This window comes from Oryzias melastigma, linkage group LG1 (assembly GCF_002922805.2).
Source record: "Oryzias melastigma strain HK-1 linkage group LG1, ASM292280v2, whole genome shotgun sequence".
Lineage (NCBI taxonomy): Eukaryota > Metazoa > Chordata > Actinopteri > Beloniformes > Adrianichthyidae > Oryzias > Oryzias melastigma.
In genome coordinates this window covers 24,378,743-24,400,680 of record NC_050512.1, presented here as the reverse complement: position 1 = coordinate 24,400,680, position 21,938 = coordinate 24,378,743, and the positions used below count along the sequence as shown (strand labels likewise).

Genomic DNA, 21,938 nt, shown 5'->3' with positions numbered 1-21,938 from the left:
AGGAATTTGGACACACTAACTTTGATGGTGTTAGCAGTTGTAGAGGATAAAAGGTGTTACATAATTGAAACACTCCTTATGCTAAATCCCTGAATGATTCATACTTTGATATTAACCCTTTATCGTCCAGGGATTTATTTGAGCTTTCTAAACTCATCCGTGAGTTTAGAAAGCGTTAATATTAACTGGAACTAACCAGGCTAAAGTAATAAGTTACACTTATCAAGTTTTCTTGATCTCATGGATGCGAAGGACATTCATAACTTAGTTACTTCAATGACATGTTTATTTTTTAAAAAGTATTATAAGCGTTTCAATTTCTTTGCATTCATGAGGCTCATAGCCTCCATGTTCCACAGGAACCAGTTCAGTATTTGGCACAGAACATCAAGGAGAACCACTTTCAGGCTGGTCTGTGTCTCTGAAACAGGGATGGGCAAACTTTTTGACTCATGAGCCACAAATAGTTGTAAAATTCGTCACAAGGGCCAGACCAGGAGCAGATGCGGGGTGTGTTTAGGGAATCCACCTCATAAGAGAGAGAAGTAACATGGAATCTGGACGAAAACGTGTTTTAATTTTAATTGGAAATTAATACACATTATTTACAAAGAACATTTGGAGATTTTTTTTCTTTTTCCAGTTGCATCGATGGGTTTATGTCTTCCAGGGAAAAATGTGAACTTAAAAAGCTGCATTCATGTTGTGTTGGAATGATCAGAAAAATGATCAGAAAACACAGGAGTGTCAGAAAAACAACAAATCCTTGTGCAGCATGAATGCAGCATAAATTTCTGCAAAATAACAAAAGTCAATATATTTGCAGTGCACCATTTATGGGGGGACACCTTAATTACTTCAGCTTGGGAGGCCAGAATAAATAGTTTAACGGGCCGCATGTGGCCCCTGGGTCTAAGTTTGCCTATCCTTGCTCTGAAAACTTTTTTTTTCAATTAATACAACATTTTTATTTAAAAAAAAATCACGAAAAAACATGATTATAATATGATGAATTAATTATTTTTCCCTCTTCATGATTAGACATCAGGAGGTGATAAATATTCACAAAACACTAATGCGCCCTTGTTAATAAATATTTTTCTTGTTGAGAATGTTTTTGGTCAACCTAATTACGGTGTCACAAATGACAACCACGGTTTGCCAAGTTCAGAACGCTCAGAGGTGGACCTGCTCGCTTGTGAAAAGCGATCAGGCCAACAACTAGAACATGAAACCAGGTTTAATGGAGTGAAACACTGAGTAAACACAAGTCAAGACGCCACACACACACAGACACACTAAAATACAATGTTTTTTTACACATATTAATTCCTGTAGCTTGACCTTAAATCGAATTTTAGCTTTCAAATGATAACCAGAACCTTTGGTTAAATTCAAAGACATTTTTTTGTTAATAATTTGAGGACATGTTTGAAAATATTATTGTCACATCACAGCACGAGCAAAGTGCCACAAAATAGGGGGAAAAAAACAGAGAATGTTGATGTGAAACATTTCTCCAAAGCAGATGTGAGCACAACTGTCACTGCTTCCTCCCATACACTAGGTGGCAGTATGTACACCTTTCATTGACAGCTATCCACCAGAATCTTATACAGAAGATTTTGTGTATTTTCTTTAAAAATGTTGTTCTTTAATGTAACAGAAACATCTTCTGGTACTCCCTCTGGAGGTGTTACAGTGTTACAAGGCCAATACAGAAATACCGTGTGATTAAGATTATGCCCTTAAACAGTATATAATAAAAAAATGCTGGTTTGATTAATTAAAATACAAAAGCAACATAGTTTTTTGTTTTTCAATGGTGGCTCGGGCAGTTAGGCTAAAGAAGTCAGTCACAAAAAAAAAAAAAAAACTAATATAAATGATCTCTCTCTTAGTTGGGGTACAAAGATTAAATTTAACAACGATTTGATTTATATAATAATATGTGGTCGTCGATCTGATTCATAGTTGATACTGGATCATTTTGAACGATCCAATTCACTGACTTTAAATTGATCCAGAACTTTAGCCAAAGATTCAACCATGTGACTCATAGATAAATACCTAATACTGAACAGTGCAGGTAAAGTTTTTCACATTTCTTGTGTTTCTTGCAAGATAATCATATGTAACTTTAATATGTGTACAAATAAACAAGTAAACAAGAATAAATGGCACACTTATTCACATTTTAGTTTTATAAAGTTCAGCCCACTGTTGTTTTACCACATTAAAATAATACAAACTGAACATGATGCCTCACTTTATGGTCACGTCTTTGCAAAATCCAAAGTACTTCCACACATTAGACAGTAATGATGGATTGATCATGTGTGTTGTCTGCTGTGATGGTCATTTTCATGTTATAGTAAAATAACCAAAGTAAGGAGAAGGCCCTAATTCTAGGGAGAAACCTAAACAGCATTTGGAGCTCCTACATATCTCCAATTTGGCTTTAAAATTAGCAAAATTTCCATTTTTGCTTATAGTTTTAGATGTTATCCTTTGTTTCCTGGAAGAAACACTTCTCACAGGCCACTGAATCAACAACGATCCTCTTTCCAGACTGATGAAGGCCATTGAAATCCCTAAACAAAAGCTCTAAGTGACTTTTAAAAAAAACCTGCTTAGCTTGTTTGACCTGGAAGTGAACTTCTGAGGCATTCAAGTGTCTTCTTTAGATCTATTTTTTATGTTGTTCTTTTCTTCAGAGGCAAGTAAAAGAAAAAAAAAATCAATACTTGCCTGCTATGTTAAAAAAAAAACAAACTCATAAATTGCACAAAAATCATTTGTGTTTATTATTTTATTGGTTTTGTAAAGAATTACAAAAAAGTCGACAGATGATTAAAAAGCCTTTTTTTTGCTTCCCATTATATTATTTTACAAATTTATGTATTTTTCATTTTGATCATTTTTCATGTATTTGACAGCATAATAGTTTTATAAAAATATAAAAATAAATACCCAGAGCAGTTTAATCAATTCAAAGTGAAAGAACAATTCCAAAAGAAAAGGATTTAATAAAGGAAAAACTTTTTAAACATAACAGAAACACCTGAGCTGAAACAAAGGCACCTGATTGGTGGAGCTTTTAGGAGCTCTTTGCTGTAAACTGTAGATTTGTTCTTAAGGTGAGATATTAAAAAAAACACAAAACAATTTTAAATAAATGTCAGATGGAAAGTAGCAATCACTGGTTTTACAACATTTGATGAGACTTTCAGAGGAAATTAACCCTTAAACTTGGTTTTTGAGTCATTTTTATGATCTCGGAACAGCAATGCAGCAGAATCTATCAGAGCTGTGCAACAGCACAGAGTCCTGCTGAGATGAGCCGGGTGTTGCATCCTCTTCATGACTTGTGCGGAGAAATATAAATGCTGTTTACGTGAGATGCAGCTCAGCAGGAGGGACACTTTTTAGAAAGATTTCCACCGAATGGCCGACAGGATGGTGTGGACGAAGTACAGGAGCGTCGCTGTGTACGAGAACACCTGAGAGGGTGAAAACAGATTTTAATAGATGTTATGATGGAAAAATGTCTCATATCGGTTAAAAAAATGCACGATATGATGCATTTATGAAACTTTAGCTTTCATGTCTGGATTTCATTAAGGTTTATTGTCTGTTTTGTCACAAAAGATGCTCCAAGAAGAAACCTTTGAAGGTTTAGATGCATTAACTTCAATAAAACTGGATTAAATAGTGAGGAAATGCACAAGTAGGAATACGTTTTTTATCTTTACAAGGCATACAATAAAAACTTTTGATGTTGTTTTTGTTCAATTATGACTTCTGTGCTTGTTATCTACAGATATGTGAAGATCTAGCGCTCAAGATTGATGTAAAAGTCACATAAATGGCACCTTAATGACTAACAAAAGGTGCTTTATAAATTATTAGGTTTGCATCTAATCTAGAAATCCCTAATAATGCTGCCTAGATCTTGAAAAATCTAGTTTAGTGCTATTTTGACTATCAATATAGGCTTAAAAATATAGTATGCTGATCAAAAATTGAATTTAATGTTACTTTTTTTTGCTGAACAGACAAAAAGTAGATGTGAGGTCATTTAAAGGAGACAGGGATGTTTGCGGTTATTTCATACAAGTTCAAGTCTGATAGTAAAGCTGGTGTCACAGCTGCATTTGAGTTTACTTTTTATGTAAATTTGTTGTATTTTTCATTAACTGTGTGTGTGTAATTCCAGAGTGTAGCAATAAAGTACTAAAGGTATTTACTAACTGGCCCCAAACCACAAATTCAAATTAAATTAAACTTAAAATGCTACATTCTTGTTTCTGCTGTAAGTAAATGACTGAAAAAGCACATGTAAAACTGCAATAAATGAACAAAACCAAAAGAGAAAATCTAAAAAATAAAAAAATGCAGTTTCTTTAACATTTTTAATTTTTTTTCTTAATAAACTCAATGTGGGAAAAGTCAGCTGCAGAGTAAAACAGGAAAACTGAGTTTTCATGTCAGAAGCAGACTCACCACAGCAGAGATGTCCAGCTTGTAGTTCTTTGAATCTGTTGCAGTTATGGGGTTGTTCTTATCCAAAGTCACTTTAGCCAGGTGCACTGAAGCGCTGAGGTAGAGCATGGCTGCAATCCCGTGGTAAGCAAAGTCCTGAAGAAGGAAAGTAAAAAAAGAAAGAGGAGGAATGTGTGAGAGAAATGTTTCTAGTAAAACATTCACTACCGAAGTAAGTTAAAAAGCATTTTCATTTGACATGTAAGTCATGTTTTTTTCAAAAATAATAGCTACTTTTTGGGTTGTACAAAAGTAACTAATTCAGGATCTTCTTTAATATTTTTATGCATGTCAAGTATTTATCTGAACAACTTTTTCAAATTATTTCTGCCTTCTTTTCGCCGCTTATGAAGCATTAGAAGATAGTTTGACATTTTTATCATTTTTTTAGCTAGTTTAGATATTTTTGAACAACTTTAATCTTTTCATTTTGCTGATTAATTCATTTAAAAATAACACTAAACAAAAAATGTATTTTTACTAAAATCTTATTAGAATTGCCTTTTATTTACATTTTCTTCAGTTGATTCAGCAGCTTACTGTAACATTGTTAGCGTTGTTAGCATTTTTTAGCTTACCGTTGCTATTGCACTTTTTTTTTTATACAGATAAATTCATTTGTCAATGTTACAACATTGTTTTGTGTTTATTTCAAATGCTATTTTGTGTTTTACAACATCTTTTCTTTGGTCTTACACTTAATTTAACTGCATTTAGCATTTGATTTAGCATTGATTAAACAATATGCTACTGTAAACTATCTAAGAATATCTACAGTCTTAACATTTACCCTTTCTTGTTTTTTCTTTAATACTATTGCAGATAAACTATGTAGTATTTACCTGAACTTTGATCAAAAATTTGCTTTTAGTGCTCTGTTATATATTTTTTTAGTAGCATTTCAAAAAACATTTAGCTTCATTGCTCCAATTTAAAGATTAGTGCTTTGATGTAGATTTAACCTAAAACATTCGATGTAGCACGTTAGCATTGTTCTGCTACAACACGCTTTTGCTTTCTTTGAATTTCTATACAATTAAACCCTTTAACAACAAAGCTCTAGCTCCTGTACTAATGTTCTTTGATTTACAATAACTTAGCATGAATTTGGTTTTGGGCTGTTCAAAAGTTTTGGTCGGTTGAGAATTACACAGTTTATGCATATTTTACAAAATTTATCTCCATTTATTACGTAAATCCCATGAAATTGTGCAGGATTTTTGCCAGATGCATTTGGAAACTTGTGGCTTTCAATGACCGTTCCCCATACGTCTTACAGACTTTTCACGCGTGTACCACCAATGTATGACTTTTATACTGCGGCACACGTATCACTTCTCACGGATCTCACCAGCAGTAGCGGGCACTTCGACGGGCCTCAGCTGGCGCCTAGCAGCTGACTCAGAATTGGCACTGACTCGGGGAATCTGACTGTTAAATTTAAACAAAGCATCAAAAGGACCTGCGACGTGCGATATTGTGTGCTGACACAATATGATGTCTGCCCAGTTTTAAAGTGTGTCAAAGTGAAGAAATTAATGATTTATGTGTTGTTTGTGCAGTTTATTTGTAGTTCTTCAGGGGTTTTAACGCAGTTCATTTGTGATACATTTTTCCACATTTATTCTTGTATAATTAATTTTCATTTGTGCATTATGCACAAAATGTATGTAGCGGTTATGTGACACGGCCTTTAGTCGAAGAAAAGACTTTATCTGTAAGATTATTTTTTTTTCTTTTGGTATTCACGCTGTATGAAACCCTTTTTTTGTTTTCACTGATTTAATTGTTACTGTATACAAAACTATATAAATAAAGAAGCTTTTGCCCCAATTTCCAAGCATTAGTAATGTGAGGTATTAAGATTTTAAGCAAAAATACTATAGCATTTCCAACAACAGTAATAAAAAAATGAACCAACCTGAAGATTACTTCAGTTAAAATTATCTACATTAAATTAATTGAAATACTATAATTATGTACTTGTTTTTAACCCAATTAAAATTGGGTAAACTAGTAAACTTATGGATATAAACACTTACAGCAGCAGCCCAGACGCCCCTGTTGTTGTGGGAACCGCAGGCGAACACCAGCAGCCAGATGAATGTCAAAAGGAAGCAGAAGACGGAGACGAACATGACCCAGGCCTGGGGGTTGTGTGGCACCACGTATGTGCACGCAACCAGGATCCACACTAGACCACCAAAGATCTGCAGAAACGGCAAAGAGACAGGAGAAAACAGTGAAAGAGAGGCCTCATTTCTTCCTGTTTCGCTGCAGCGCAGCTACAGTAGGAGGTTATGTTGTATCATTTTGTCCAATGTATTGAATCTACCAAAAACTATAATTCCCTTTTTTATTTGGTATCATTGAAAAGCCTAAATGAGGTAATCCAGTGCTATATTGGGAGGTATTCTGGTTTAGAAATGTCCTCAACAGAAGAACATTCTGATGTCTCTCTTATCCAGAGGAAAATCCATTTTGAAATCTAACTTCAATGCTATAAAAATTAAATATATATTTTTATGGTGGAGGGGGAAAATGGGCACATCCATAGACTCTCCTAACCAACTATTTTATCAAAACTTCACATCCCTGAAAGTTTTTGTGTTTTTCAGAAAATAACAACTTAAGAAAAGATTGGAAGTGCATGGAATCATGGTGCAAAAATCTGCTGTAGTGTAAATAGAAATCAAAAAATACATTTCCTTTTGCTGTTTAGACTAAATCGTGGCTCACACAAATGTCAGGGGATCGTTTTAGCTTTCAAATAAATTGATTACTTTCTTTGTGATGTTCTAACATTACTCTCCCAAAAGCATCTATCATTCTCTTCCCACTACTCCTGTAGTGAGCTCACAAAGGTGAAAATGATACCCATCTGGACTCTCAACAGGGGGCCATTAATCCACAAAGCTCTCATTCAAGTTTAGCCCTTGGAGGTCCTTGTTTAACGATGCACACGTGACCGCAGCTTGTGTTTCCATCATTTTGTCCAGCCTGCATTTCCAGCTTGATCGGCAGGGAAGAGGAGGGTGTCGCAACCACCGTTCACTCTACACCTCCAATGACTGACACGCTGCATTATTCACACGGCTCGACCCTCCTCCACCTGCTACTGTTCAGTTTCGGCCTGAGTTCATGTAGAAAAACATTCCACGTGAGAGTTTTATTCTGCATGCTAAGTGAAGCAAACAGACATCAAGTCTTAATGCAAGTTTAGAAACTGCAGCTCCAGAATCAAATTATTTTAATTCTTGTAAGACATTTGAAACAATGGAACTCTACTACTCCTTTAAAAACACAAATTTGTTTTGAGTTTAACCTAAGCTAACCTAAGGGAATACAATTAATCCAAAATGAGGAAACAGGCAAATTCTCTAGTAGTGTTGTGGTGACTGCAAAGCAAAAGGAGCATCACTCAATGTCCAAACAGGTGTAAAGCTGCAAAAACAGATAAATATGAGCAAAAATGAAATAAAACCAGAAAAACAGGAACAGAAAAGCCCCCAAAATTATAAAGAAATGATCCTCAAGTCTTGATCTTATGTAACGATAACCGCATACTTACACTAACTTGCAGGTTCACTGGTTTGCACCCGTTTAAATCTACCTTTTGTTGGACTGTGGCTTCATTTTTGTTTTCTTAAGGCAGGCAGAACAAATAGGACATCCTTTTTTCGTTAAATCGTGCAGTGGACTGAGCTTATCTTGAGTTGGCGTACTAAAATCTTCAGCTTGAAAGTTGTCAGTTTGATTGCTTACAATCACACAAGCAGCACACACGGATCAAATCTGCAAAATCATTACACATGCGGAAAAAAAACATATCCTCATCTCATTTCTATTCCTTCCTGGTTCACGTTGCTCTTCAAACATCTCCTTAATTTCCTTAAATGGAGAAACAAGTGCTGAAAAAAAAAGATTGACCTTGTCTGAAAGAATGAGACGAAACTTGTTCTGTTTCGTCTGAGCAGTTAAGGTCTTTAAACTATACCTCTGTAGTAATCCATATGGTTTATATTTGAGCTACAGGTGGGATAATGTTTAATTTGTTCATAAAAGCAGAGTTAAACAGTGTAGTTGCCACTACCTGATAGTTTTCTCTCTTTAATCAATCAAACAAAAATACTGTGAAAGTCCATACCAGTTCAGGGATGTAGAGGATGTCAGGTATGGTTGTACAAACTGCCGTTCCGCTGGGAAGGTTCCCCATGGTTGCTGTGTTGGATGCCATCCTGATGCTCCTGCTGCTCCTGCCGCTGCTGCCGCTGAGACTGAAGAGGAGTCAGACCTCCTGCAACTTAAACAGGGAGGAGACGACTGGAAAAACCGGAATCCCCATCAGCCGATCGCAGACACGCCTGGCGGCCTGAACTCGCCGGGAGCTCTCAGGTAGGACAAGAAGATCCAGATATAGAGTGATGGAGGGGCAGTGAGAGGGACACTTATCAATGTTTGACCACCTAACCCTTTGTCACCATGGTAACCAGAGAGAGGTCTGACAACAACAACACCAAACACGGACAAACAAAAAAACTTTTGATTTTTTTATTTTTAAGTTTCACTTTTTAAATTCAGCATAAAACAGCTTGGATTGCAATGATAATGCCAGATTGTATTTTATTTCTTGATTTCTGTAAGAACAAATAAATGCAATTCTTCCTTCCTAATTAAAAATCCTATTTTTTTTTCCTGATCCTAAACTTTAAGATGAAAGGTCAAGCATGGATTAAACCTTTATAATTTTGTAAATAAATCGACAAATACTTAATTTTTAATATTTTTTTTTTGAGAGCACAAAGAAGCTGAAATCTGTTTGTGTTTTTACACCTTAAACTGTAAACAACAGAGCTATGGAAACTTCAAACATCACAGACAGCGCAAGGTGAGCTGCCAGGCAAACACCTCGAATAATCGGCACGCTGGATCTAGTTTCCCGCTGTTATCCAATCCTACTGCCTGAGATGTGTCTCTGGGTATTCCTCGGACCAAACTTCATCCATGGAGGAAACAGTTGCTGTCAATTCTCAGTGTATCACTTCAAAGTTCTCCATCTCCTTCTGAGCTGATGCTGCACATCAAGACAGTCTTTATCTTGTGTTTGAGATTTTAGAATTAAAATAATTGTCACAATTTAATCCTATTTTTCTAGCATAAAACCAATCTGCCAATCAGGGCGAAAAGGAAAAGTACGAAGTGAGCATATAAAAGGGAAACCTATGAAGAATAAGAACTTGAGAAGGAGCTACAAGTCCACCACTGAATTAAACAAAATCAAATCTCGTTCTCTTTCATGCTTACAATTTTAAAGATGGCTGAAAATGTGGAACTTTTTTTCCTGAAAGTAAATGTGATGGCTGCAAAAGCAGCCACACCATGAAGTCACAGGTTCCTGGAAGCTGCTGTGGGTGGAGCCTGACCAGCAACAAGAGGGTCTCAGCTGAACTAAGTTGCCTTAATTGGACTCAACCACTGAATTTAAAGAAAAGTATTAATTCACTTTTGTATTCAGTTGTTTTAGGTTTATTTACCTCTTAAGATTTGTTAAATTATATGTTACTTATTTAAAGTTAATTTTGGCTAAGAGGAAAAAAAAAATGGTTTTGTTCTTGTAATAAGTTTTCTCATTTGTCTTGGTCACCCACCCCTTTTGGGGTTTTGGTTTGATCAGTTAGTATACATGTTTCCCTCTTGTGTTTGTTTGGAGGTCAGTTATCATGTTGAGTTGAAGTTTATTATCTGTTGACCTCTTTTATGGGCCCAGTTTAACTCTAGTTATTTTTGTAAATAAATTAAGCAGTTTTTCAAAAGAAAACATCTGTGCTTCTCTCATGCTTCCGCTTGGCTCCTCACAGTAAATTACACAACTTTGCCAAATTAGCACTTCATTAGCTGTGCTATATAATACAAAGGTTTTGAGGAATTCAGACACGGTTACATCTAAATTCCCCCCACTATTCTATAACCCCTAAAATGCTAGTGTGGTGCTAAGTGCCCTGAATTTGAACATAATTTTGAGAGATGCTCACTAAATTTTTAATATAAAAAAACACTCGTTTGCCAAAGTACAATCCAAATTATGAATTCATTGTGTTCTGATGATAGAAACAGGGAAATAAATTTAAATATATTTTGAAAAATCGAGGGAGACAACTTAAGCATATCTTTGATTGCTCTTTGGTTTTTTGAAATACACGGCTTTGCTGATCTAGCATTACCTTAGTTCTATATCCTGTGTTATAATTTGATGTATATAAAGTAATATTAGTTAGAATATGTTGTTAAAGAGCTTATATTGCAGATAATTATCCCAATCAAACTAGCATTAGCTTAACAATACAATCTGAAGTAATTGTTTTGAAAAGTACACATGCTAGCTAAGCAAGCTAACATGTGTACTTTACTACTTTACACTAGTGTTGCTACGTTCTTTGCATTTCTTTGTCTATTGTTTTATCGCTGATGTTATTTGCACATATTTACGTGCAATCAAGCACAAAAACTGATGAAAATCTATGTTCTACATTTTCAATCACATTTTCTTACATATTGTGCTCATTCTTAGCCTTACATTTTACTGTTTTCTTTTATTTTTTTTAATTTAAGTGTTTTATGTGCAATTTTTTATTTCTATAATGTGATTTCTGTTGTCACCTTGACTACTGAAAATGGTTCATTCTTGACAAATATTTATTGCACTGAAGTATCTTACATGTGACAGGCAGGACAACCTTGTGAGCCCAACCTGGAGGATGATGAAACTTCACACTGACACACTCCTCCTCAGTGGTGACTCCTTCATTCCCGTGGGAATGTCCGCGCAGACAATGAAGTTTTATTGTGTGACGAACTTTAATTAAAAATTAGGTGTTTACTTGTATTGTCTGAGGTTTTAAAGGATAAGAGTGGGTGAGAGGTTAGAGCAGAACGCAGGGTGTGTCTGGGTGAAAAGTTAGCAACCTGAAGTCTGGATAAAAATGCAGGAGTGAGGGTGAAGAAGTCTAAACCAAGTTTTTAGATGGAAATACTGAACAGCAATATTCCAGTGGGGAAATCTTTTCAGGATGATGGATTACAGAGAAAGAACAATACGGGTGAAAACATAAATTTTGTGGCAGTTGATGAAAAAGACAATTAAATGCATAAAGCTACTGTCGTATTTTAGTGATTCATGGGGTAAAGTGGCGGTCAAGTTCAGCCTGAAAACTGTTCAATTAAAAGAAAAAAATGAAATCCCTCCTACAAATGCTGATCATTCCAGCCAAGCTCCTCTTTCTGCTCTACGTCAATGAGGTGTTTTAGGAATGATGCAACTTGAGGAGCAGGTAAATTCCTGAGTTTCACATTTTGTTTCTCAGATGCTATCTTACAGCCTTTTTTTTAAATGTAAAGGAATGAAACCCGGCAACTATGGACTATCTCACAGAACTACAGGACTTCTTGCCGACGGCATTACATGGCATTGAACTGTCGAGACAAAAGAAAACAAATCTTAATCTGCAGAACGGCCAGTTGAGGCTGAGATGTTGATTTGAAAGGTCATAGAGTTGACATTCAGAGAAAAAAGAGAAGTTTTTCAGGAACCAAAATGGTAAAAAAAAAAAAAAGTACTAAAACCTTTATTGTCCTCAAAAAAAATGTTGATGGGTGTTGTACAACAATCAGCAACAAAAGGAAACTATGAAAATACACATGTGGCATCCAAGCAAACAAAGATAATTAACATAATAGCATTTGTGTCAGTAGGTGTTTAAAGAGGGAAGAATTAACCTGTAATGAGCCTAATGGCCTTTTGGTAGAATCCATTTTTGAGTCTGTTGGTGTTTCCTTAGAAAGCTTTTCCTGATAGAAACTCTAAAAACTGGTTTCTGGGAGGCAACAACCCCTGCCTTAAACTGGATCAGGTGATTTACTTGTGAATTTAACCCTCTGAAACTTTCATTCTTTACCTTTTGTACCACTAATGTATTGGTTTGTTGATTTTTTTAATGTGAGGACAAAAACACAAAAATAGCTGCAACATTTTAGATGGAATTTATGAATGATAGATAACTTATTTTCTTAAATGTACAGTATGTCTAAGAACAAAGAAGAAAGAATTGACATACAATCTCCTCACCAGAAAGGAAAGACGCAGTATATTCTGGAGTTTATCAGATCAGTGCATTGATAATGCGGTGCTGCAAGTTCAGTAAATCTGAAGATAAAGTGGTTGCAGGTGCAGATGTATATGCCGATAAGGATCTTTTTCTTCTGTTTCCTCAACAGCAGCACGTTTTTTGTTGTCGGTTCATCTAGTTCACCGCCTCCTTGACGGACAAACCCCGGCAACGCCTTCTCTGGAATCTAATGAGCGTGCCGTCCAGAGAAAAATGTTTAGTTTGCTTCTGATGTTGTCTTTAAACAACGTGAGGGCACAGTGTGCGTTTTTCAGATCGATTAAGTTTATGATCTCACAAAACCATTGTGTTATCTGTGATTCTCTGATACTAAGATGTAACTAATAATCTTTAGACTCTCAGGTTGTTTTTAGAAAAAGACGTCAGATTTTCTGCTGTCCCTGATTAATGATCTCCCCGGTTTTGTTGTTGTTTAACTTTGATTGTAAACGGCGCTTGACCTTGAGGATCAGAATGCTGCACACGAATTGAAGTTCTGTACAACTCAGCACACATTCATGGGATTATATCATTATTCATTAAACGTGTTGACTATTAAAATAAGCTTTGTTCCTTAAAATAACTTTATATTGAACCAAAAAATGTTTTGTAGAAAAGTGGAATTTCATCAAAACTTCAGCTTTAAAATTACAGAAGTTTTCTACTTTCATTAATAATCCGAAATTATTTCGATCAGTTGCTAATTTTTTCCAAACTCATTTCTTGAAGTTAAAAATTTTTTAATCCCCACTTTGATGAAAATTGTGTATTTAATGTTTTTAACACATTGTTGTAGCATTTTGTTGATACATAAAGAAATTTAAGCTCAAAATTGCATTTTTGAGTTTTTCTTTATTCAAATGGTTGTGAATCTGGAACAGATTTAAACATTTTAATTAAAAAAGATTGTATTTGTTACGTTGAAAATACAATGGGCGGGCCACAAACTCACAGCTTCATTCTGGTGCATTCACTTCTAGACAAATACATCATTTTACGTCTTCATTTTCTTAGCAAACATTGTAAGTTTGATTTCTGTTAAAGCAACAATTTTAGGGACAGTGGAAAACAAATTCATAATCCAGAAAGACACAATTTCTAGTTTATAAATAGTGTCTTACAAAGTGAACAACCTTTGTTCCAAAATAAAATAAAATCTATTGTTTGGGTTTTTTAAGGTAAAATAGTGAAAAGTTTGGGTTTGTTTTATGTTTGGGAGGTGGCGAAACTCTTTTTGCTTTGTCACGCCCATCCACTAGTGACACATGGTTGAGTGGGTGTGGCACAGACCACAATCATTGTAACCATCATACATTTGGCTTCTCATTTACTGGTGAGAATCAGTGCATATATGTATTATCTATGATTTATGCATGATTGAGATCCAGGAATTAAAAAAAAAAAAATTGTTTTTCTTGTATTCTCTAGGTTTTTAGTTTGGATTTTTCACCTACTTTATCCAATACACTCCATGGATGGAAAATTTTAACTTGATTCAATCTATTTGATCTTTAAATGTCGAAATGAGCCGGAATGCAGGTTGACACTAACAGCAGATTTTCTGATCGGGCCAGTTTGATGTCATTTCTTTGTATTACAGTGCGGCTACTTTAATCTCTAATTCAATCTTCATACTGCTACTAAAGAAGTCCCATCATTGTTAAGAAGTCTCATTTAGTTTACCCCCAGACACTTAGATGACCTTTTAAAGCCTCAGATTGACAAACTGATGCTGAATCTTATTTTACTAATACATGAGCTCTTAAGCTGGAGTCAAATTTAATAAAATAAGGTTATCCATTTCCAAATAGGGAGCAAATATACGGGGCAACAAATCTGTGTCAATCTCCTAGTTAGTTGTTTTAAAAAAACAAAACAAAAGAAAAAGTTCTTCAGTAATCTTACTTTTGACAAGTTTAGAGCCTGTTTGCATATTTAAAATGTATTTAAGCAGCTCTTGAGTTTATCTACTTTCATTTCTACATTTAAGTTCATTTAGGAAGAACATTTATAAAGAATTTTGAGGTGAAAAACAAAGCTAAACAGCTCAATTCTAACAAGATCTAGAAAAATAAATAATATTCATTTTGAGGAGTCATGTGAAGAACTAACTCAGTTAGTTAAGAACCAAAATTTCAAAGCTTATAATCCATGAAGCATTCAGCTCAAAAATACCATCGTAAATTTGATTATTTTGTTCTAATCCGTCATTGTTGAAAATTTCTAAATAGTTTGTGTGGTTTTAAAGGACAAGATTAAACAGTACAGTGTAAATAATCTGTAACTAAACAAAACTCCAGCAGAGCATTTATTACAGTGAACTCAGAACATTTAGAATTTTTTTGGCAATTTAGACAATTTTGGAAGGGATTTTTTTTTCATTTCTGAATTTTTATTCTTGTTAACGCCATTTAACCCCCCATATTGTTACTTGTATTTCTATTTTAAACAGCAGTTTAAAAAAATGGTCTTAAATTTTTTTAAATTGGTATCACATTTTTTACATTTTAATTTAATAATATTATAATTTTGCATGTTTTAATAATAATATTAATAATACATTACATGCATGTTTTCTTGGTCCTGCAGTGCCATCTGCTGGACTGAGGCAGCACGACTCTTTGCGGCCGTAGTCACAGATTTACGGCAGTCCGCTACGCCGCCGCTGCTGCTTCTTGGTTCCTGATGGGTTGGACCGACATGGCAGCTGGCGTCGAACAGCGGGAGCTCCACAGCTCTGCGTAAGTCAAATTCTCTTTTGTTTAATGTCAGGAACGACGATTTAAGACAAAAGGTCGCGCCGGGTGGTGTGTAACTTACTCCCCACGAAGAGGTTTTGATCTAGAAACGACCGTTTTGTAACTGTCACGTTTAAAATGAAGCGACTGACGTTGCAGGAGCTACAAGTTCCACAGAATCTATCACAAAAACCACATTTTTGGGTTTTAAATGCATTATAATCCAAAGGAAATCGTTTAAAATGACAGTGTTTTCAGCACACAAAAAGGCAAATTACATAGTTTCCAATGTATTTCACTAAAGCGTTAAAATGTCAAATATTACCACACCTGGTCCTGGATTTATGAAAACATAATTTAAAAAAATAAGTTAGATTGAATAATATCTAAATTTACCCAGTTTCAGTCTGGTGAGTGTGTGAATAGTTAACCAAACACATGCGGGCTATCTTCTACTCTTAAGTGTTTTCCAGGTTCTTTATGCGTTCCTCTTTTATGAAGTCAGACCTGTTTACACCTTTGCAACCGCTGCCATTTTGGAAGAAAGTGACGTCAGCTAACGATGGAGTTTCTGCAGAGCAGGTGATCATTTTTCAAGGGGGCTTACATGGCTTCAAATAATAAAGTTGTGTCCGAATTCAATCACTGCTCACAAACTCCTAAAAGTGCCTAAAAGAGTTTATAAATAGATAATATATGTAACCCATGTGCTACCCTAGGCATGTTTACATTAAAAGTGGGGTCATCTGGACCCCATGAGAGAGCACAAGGGATATATTGATTAGGTGTGTAATTATGGGTTTTAATGATTTGATTCTTTAAAGGGGCCCTACCATGAAAATTCGACTTTTTGAGATTTTAAATGCATTTAACTGTTCATTCCTCACTATAAAGAAACCCAAAGCGGCATTTTGATTCGTTCATACAGCCGCCCTTCCCATACCCACGAAAGCGAGTGGGTGGAAACGTGCTGACATAAGATTGATGCCAACCGCTCCCTCCAGGAAGAGTCTGTGCTGACAGATTAAACCAACCCTCAATTTATCCCCTTATCCATTGATGATCAGCAAAAAAAATAAACAACTTTCATTTTAGATGCAGAGTACTGTTCCAATTGTGTCCTGTCTTTAATAAATTCCAGCCCCCGGTCTGGCACAGCCCTGAAGGTGCTGTGTGTGTTGTGGAGCTGTATAGCGATGGCCAGGCCTACTAAAGGCATATATATATATATATATATATATATATATATCATATGTGCATCCATCTTTGAAGAAGTTTGGATTATTTTAGTGGGAGAAATACAGACATGGTGCCACAGACTCTAGGATGATGTCATGAAGCGGACTCCAGCCACACGCAGCGGCAGGCGGAGCTTCAGGAATCGAGCCATTTTATTTCTGGATAGGAAATGACTCACGAATAAAAACTAATATTTCAGAAATAATTCATTTTTTAGTGGTCTAAAGGTAATATATGATCTTATGTATTTATATAGTTCACTCTGATAGGCTTAAGAAAATCCTGGTAGGGTCCCTTTAATATGATTTATCTATTTTTAAACGTTGCTCTTTTTGGTGTTTTTGTTTGACCATTGTACTGCATAAACTTTTATTATCACACTTCTGTTTTTATTGCTTTTTAGACTTTGAACTTTTCCTTTCAGCTCTGCTAAAGCTCTATTCTTTGAATTTCCTTTGTGTATAAAAAAGACTGGAGATTCTTCCTACTTTGCTGATTATTTATGTATTTTCTTTCTTTCACGATTGCTGCTGCATCGTCTGTGTGTGTGTGTCTTTTGCAAAACTGTAGTAAATTGATTCAATCTGATGTGACTAAGGGTCTATCACCCTCAATAATTTTCATTTTAAATTTCAAACAAATAAGGCGGTTGGTTAAAACCCAGAGAGACCCTGTTGCACAACATTCCATCTAAGGTATCTGGCTCCAACTACTTTAGTTTTTAAAGTTCATTGAGGAAGTGATGAGATGCTCTGTTGTTCTAACTTCTGGATTATAGCAAAGCTTAAATGTGAAAGTTGTTTGGCTTGTTACACAAGAGTGAAACATTATCACTTTACAACAGATGGATGGACTCGTACTTCACTTAAAAATGCTCATTTTCTTTTTTACTTTAAGATAACGTCTGAAAATCACACTGTGAAGGAATATCTGTGCACTTTTTTGTTTTATTTTGATATTTGACTTCGATGTTCTCTAAAAGGGAGCTTAGTTTTTTGATTACTTGTTGAATTTGCGGCTTGAGTCTTTCTAGACCAGTTTACTACTGAAATCCAGTTTACTACTGAAATCTGGTCCTCGAGATCTGCCTCCCTTCCCTACCTGCTGAGGATTGCCTGGATCAGGTGTGTTCAGTCAACCAGTCTGCTGTAAAACAGAGGATCGAATGTTTGTAGAAAAGAATGTAAGAAAATATGCAGTCAAAAGACCAGAATAATATAAAGTACAAATACAAAATAATGAGATTTAATTAAAATAAATTCCTTGAACAGGTTTTTAGCGAAGATGTGAAGTTCTTCGATAGTAAAATCTGATTGTCACAATCAGAAAAGAAAGTAGTTTAATGTTTACTTTGTGTTAAGATAATTTTCTGCTGAATTTGTTATAAAATTCTTTTTTTTTTAGTTAATTTAAAGCATCTATTAACAGAAAAACGTTCTTTTCTTTTCCACAGATGTGAAGAAGACCGACTGATCTGAAACTTCCACGCCTCTTGTGTTAGAGAAGCTGAGGGATCACCTCCTGGCGGCGGTTTCAGGTTTCTCCGCCTCGGGCAGTCTTCTGTTTACACAGACACACTTGGGATCAGAGTCTGCTCGTCTGCCGTCGGATTCATAAATGGTTCCATGGAGGCCTTTCCTCAGCCAGTACCTGCGATGGTCCAGCACCGGGACCCAAGCCTTCGTCCTGTCAGTCGTCACGTTCTGCGTGCTTCTTCCTCTGTGCTGCCAGCACCTGCTCTACTCCTACTACTTCCTGCGGTTCATGTACCTGGAATCCATGAGCGATGGCGCCCTGCGCGACAGCCTCGACCAAGGTCAGGAGGCTCTGCGCTTCTGGCAGAGCAGCTCCGCCCATGCCACCTCACCCAGCTTCAAGGACTTGAGCCAAAATCCAGAGCTGCTGGTTACCGTGGTGACAGCCAGGAGAAGGGAGGGGCAGGATTTCCACTACCTCCTGCGGGTGATGCGGCAGCTGAGCGGCATCCTTGCCAGCTGTGGGCAGGTCCGATGTGCTGAGGTGCTGCTCTGCGACGTGGAGAGCAGCCCCATGGAAAACGAGGACGCCACGCTGCTGGAGAACCACTTCACGGTGATCCGGCGCTCCTCCTCCGAGGAGCAGCAGAACCCCCGGGAGCAAGTGAACACCTTTGAGAAGGAGAAGCGGGACTATGTCTTCTGTCTCCGGAAGGGATGGGAGCTGGTGAGGCCCAAAAATGTGATTGTCCTGGAGGATGATGCTCTGCCCAGACAGGACTTCTTCAAAGTTGTGAAGGACCTGCTGTCCCGCCGGTTTGCCCTCCAGACGCTCTACATCAAGCTTTACCATCCGGAGAGGCTGCAGCGGTACTTGAACCCAGAACCGTACCGGATCTTGGAATGGGTGGGGCTGGGGTTGGTCTGTGCCTCCGTTTTCCTCTACCTGTTGCCTTACTGGAATCCTTTCTCTCTCTCCTTCACGCTGTCACCCATCCACCTCCTCTTCTTCACCCTCTACTTCATGGCTGCTGCTGAGCTGCTGGGGAGGCACTACCTCTTAGAGGCGCGTCGAATCTCCCCCCAGCTCTACGCCGTCTCCCCAGCCACGGAGTGCTGCACCCCCGCCATGCTTTTCCCCGGTAACTCCTCGCTCCGGGTGGCAGAGTTCCTGGACAACTCCTTCTGCTACAGAGGGAACGCCAAAGACATGGTTCTGTATCAGATGGCCCGGACCTTACCCGGGGAGTGGTCGCACAGCGTGGAGCCCAACCTCGTCACTCACATCGGAGCCTATTCTTCAGTCAGACCCAACCCGGTCAAGCCCAAACTCCTCTGACAGAACCTGAGGAAGGCGACACCACTTTGTAATTTTAAGGTTTGCAGATCGAGTTTTTTTTTTATTTTCCCAGAGTTGTTTTGAAATTTTTACAAATCACATCTGAAAATTTGGAAGCAGAAAAGTTTACTGAACTTTAGGAAACCACAAACTCTTGACTCTTCTGGAAATGTTCTTCACTAGCAGCTCATTAGAAGGAATCAGTGAGGTTTGAAATCTTTATGCTGTAACTCTTTGATAATCATTTGAAGGAATTTTCTGTTCAGCTTTTCTGGAATTTTCTTTAAAACCATGTGTTTCTTAAATGTTAAGTTATCGCATTGAACCGATAAAGCATCACTTTGAATTTTTTTCTTAATGCTAATGCACATTATACGTTTTTGCATGATAACTAGTGATTGATAAAATATGACTGTAGGATATTATGGATCATAGGCCATAAGGAATGTAAATCTGATGAGATTTAAGGCTTTTCCCCCCTAAAAAGTCACTTTACAGAACAGGGACATGTGACGCATAAAACACTGCCACACTGCTTTATCGAACAATACTGTCAGCACTTTAAAGTTTATGCAACAACGTGACAAAACCTGTTTTAACTCTCCAACACTTTCCTGTCAGCCTCAGGAGCTGCAGTAGAAGGAGAAGCTGCTAAACTCCTTAAATGAGCCTCAAGATCAAGGAGGATGAAACTGAAAAAGTAAAATTAATCCTTTTTTTTCTTTTTAACAAAATGCTTAATTAAATCCTTAAATAAGAAGTAAAACATTAGAAAAAGCTTAAAAATGTCTCCCAAATATGGTAATGAACAACACAAATATTGTAGATTTGGTTAAGATATAAACTCAAAATTAGGCTAAAATGAAATTAAGATTACAGAAAAAATCTAATTCCATCAAAACAAAATACATTAAAACAAATAGATGTAAAAAAAAAGGCTAAATTAAAGCTAAACAAGAAGCTTCAAAATCTCAACTACTAAAGTAAATGCTTCCTCTTAAATTATTAGAAATATTCTTTCTTGATGACATAACAATAGTTTGACCAAAACATTAAAACATTGCAACCATTTTCTTTTTTTTTAATTCTTCAGGCAGCTGTTTTACTTTTTCTTTACACCGCACAAAACTATAATATTTTATGGTCCATGATCTTTCTCATAACTACTACATTGCTTTCCTTATATGTGCAAAGAAGCTAAAGGATTTTCTCTTTATTGTTTTTTTGGAGTAATCTTTCTCTCAAAATAAGAGACAGGTTCTATTATGATACGTGTTTGGACTCCACACTTTCTGATTGTTTTTTCCTTGTATGAATATGAAAGAAAAACGCCAAAGTGCCCAAAGTTTTGGTTTATTAAAAGAATAAACTACAGAGAAAACTGTTAATTTATCACTGAATGTGCCTCTGATGTTTTGACTTTCTGTGAAATTATCTTCAAGATTTATTAATAAAAAGCTTAAGAGTTGTGCAGTTTGATTTCTGTGAATATTAAAACAATTTGGTGAAATTAAGAATATTTTCTATAACTATTTGAATTCCTCTTGGTGCAAACGTTCTGGACGGTTGAGTTTCAAAAGCACGTGCAGACCAGAATGTTTCTGCAGCTGAACGAGGACTAAATAATACCAGCTGGGATTAGATAAAAGCGTCAGACCGTCTGTTCTGAAGGAGGCACGCACACATCCTGTCAGAGGAAATGAAACATGAGCGTTTTGATTCCCAGGGGAGCAAAACTGAAGCAAATCAGATTATTTCTACGTTGGTACAACTGTCTGCACCGTAAGGGGTAGACTGAGGTATTTAGGGGCCCAGGGTAAACACAGCATGGGGTGCCCCACTTCAACTCGTATATTATTTTTTAATCTTTAATTAATGCAAGTCACTATTTTTCATTTAAGGCATTATTTTTTTATAAATTATTTGCTTGTTGAATGGTAGGTTTACAGACAAAAACAGCACTATCAACAAAAACTCATTAACAATAACAACTACAAACAAATATAAACAAATTAAAGGAGTTAAGATAAGACGATAAGTGGCCATGCCACCTTATACACGCCTGATCTCATCTGATCTTTGAAGCAAAGCAGGGGTCACGTCTGGTTAATCATCGGATTACCTGGGCAAACATGCAGTGAGCTACCACAACCACACGGGGGCGCTAACATATTTTTCCAAGTGGGGTCCATAGCCTGAGTGAGTGCAGAGGTTTGGGTCAGAGAAGGCATCTGTCAAAAAAACTGAACCCAAATCACACCAAAGCAGGGAGCTGGAAAAAAGAGAGAAGTAGAAAGACAATTAGAACTGATAAGCATCGATAATTCTATTTTTTTTGTAAATGTAATTGATAAATACATTTAAATAGTCAAATGTCTTGCTTCCAATGTAATTAGCATTTTCCACAAAACATCTGACTATTTTAAAAAGCAAAAACAAT

The 21,938-nt window shown here is 36.4% G+C and overlaps 2 protein-coding genes across 6 annotated transcripts; one reads left to right on the top strand and one right to left on the bottom strand.

Annotated features, from left to right (window-relative positions):
* Positions 1-2,982: 2,982 nt before the first annotated feature.
* Positions 2,983-9,972, bottom strand: LOC112157305 (myelin and lymphocyte protein). 4 transcript variants are annotated; one of them, XM_024289981.2, is made up of 5 exons: positions 9,850-9,972; positions 8,693-8,848; positions 6,588-6,755; positions 4,507-4,641; positions 2,983-3,503 (listed from the first exon to the last, which is right to left on the bottom strand). In XM_024289981.2, exons 2-5 carry the CDS (start codon positions 8,780-8,782, stop codon positions 3,429-3,431), a joined length of 468 nt encoding a protein of 155 aa, XP_024145749.1. In that variant the 5' UTR covers positions 8,783-8,848; positions 9,850-9,972; the 3' UTR covers positions 2,983-3,428. The 4 variants fall into 4 exon arrangements, with proteins under 4 accessions (XP_024145749.1, XP_036069421.1, XP_024145751.1 ...); XM_036213528.1 differs by having other exon boundaries at positions 8,693-8,935; positions 9,850-9,970; XM_024289983.2 differs by having other exon boundaries at positions 9,941-9,957.
* Positions 9,973-15,318: 5,346 nt separating this feature from the next.
* pgap4 (post-GPI attachment to proteins GalNAc transferase 4) lies at positions 15,319-20,967 on the top strand. 2 transcript variants are annotated; one of them, XM_024289980.2, is made up of 3 exons: positions 15,334-15,448; positions 15,909-16,027; positions 18,138-20,967. In XM_024289980.2, the coding sequence occupies exon 3, from the start codon at positions 18,302-18,304 to the stop codon at positions 19,496-19,498; it is 1,197 nt and encodes a 398-aa protein (XP_024145748.1). In that variant the 5' UTR covers positions 15,334-15,448; positions 15,909-16,027; positions 18,138-18,301; the 3' UTR covers positions 19,499-20,967. The 2 variants fall into 2 exon arrangements, with proteins under 2 accessions (XP_024145747.1, XP_024145748.1); XM_024289979.1 differs by lacking the exon at positions 15,909-16,027 and having other exon boundaries at positions 15,319-15,448.
* The last annotated feature ends 971 nt before the right edge of the window (positions 20,968-21,938 follow it).

Coding starts and splice junctions, on each gene's coding strand:
- pgap4 (XM_024289979.1), top strand. CDS start 18,302: ATGGTTCCATGGAGGCCTTTCCTCAGCCAGTACCTGCGATGGTCCAGC.
- LOC112157305 (XM_024289981.2), bottom strand. CDS start 8,782: ATGGCATCCAACACAGCAACCATGGGGAACCTTCCCAGCGGAACGGCA. Junction 4,642..6,587: donor GGGGCGTCTGGGCTGCTGCT/GTAAGTGTTTAT, acceptor TTCCTTCTTCAG/GACTTTGCTTACCACGGGAT. Junction 3,504..4,506: donor AGCTGGACATCTCTGCTGTG/GTGAGTCTGCTT, acceptor TCACCCTCTCAG/GTGTTCTCGTACACAGCGAC.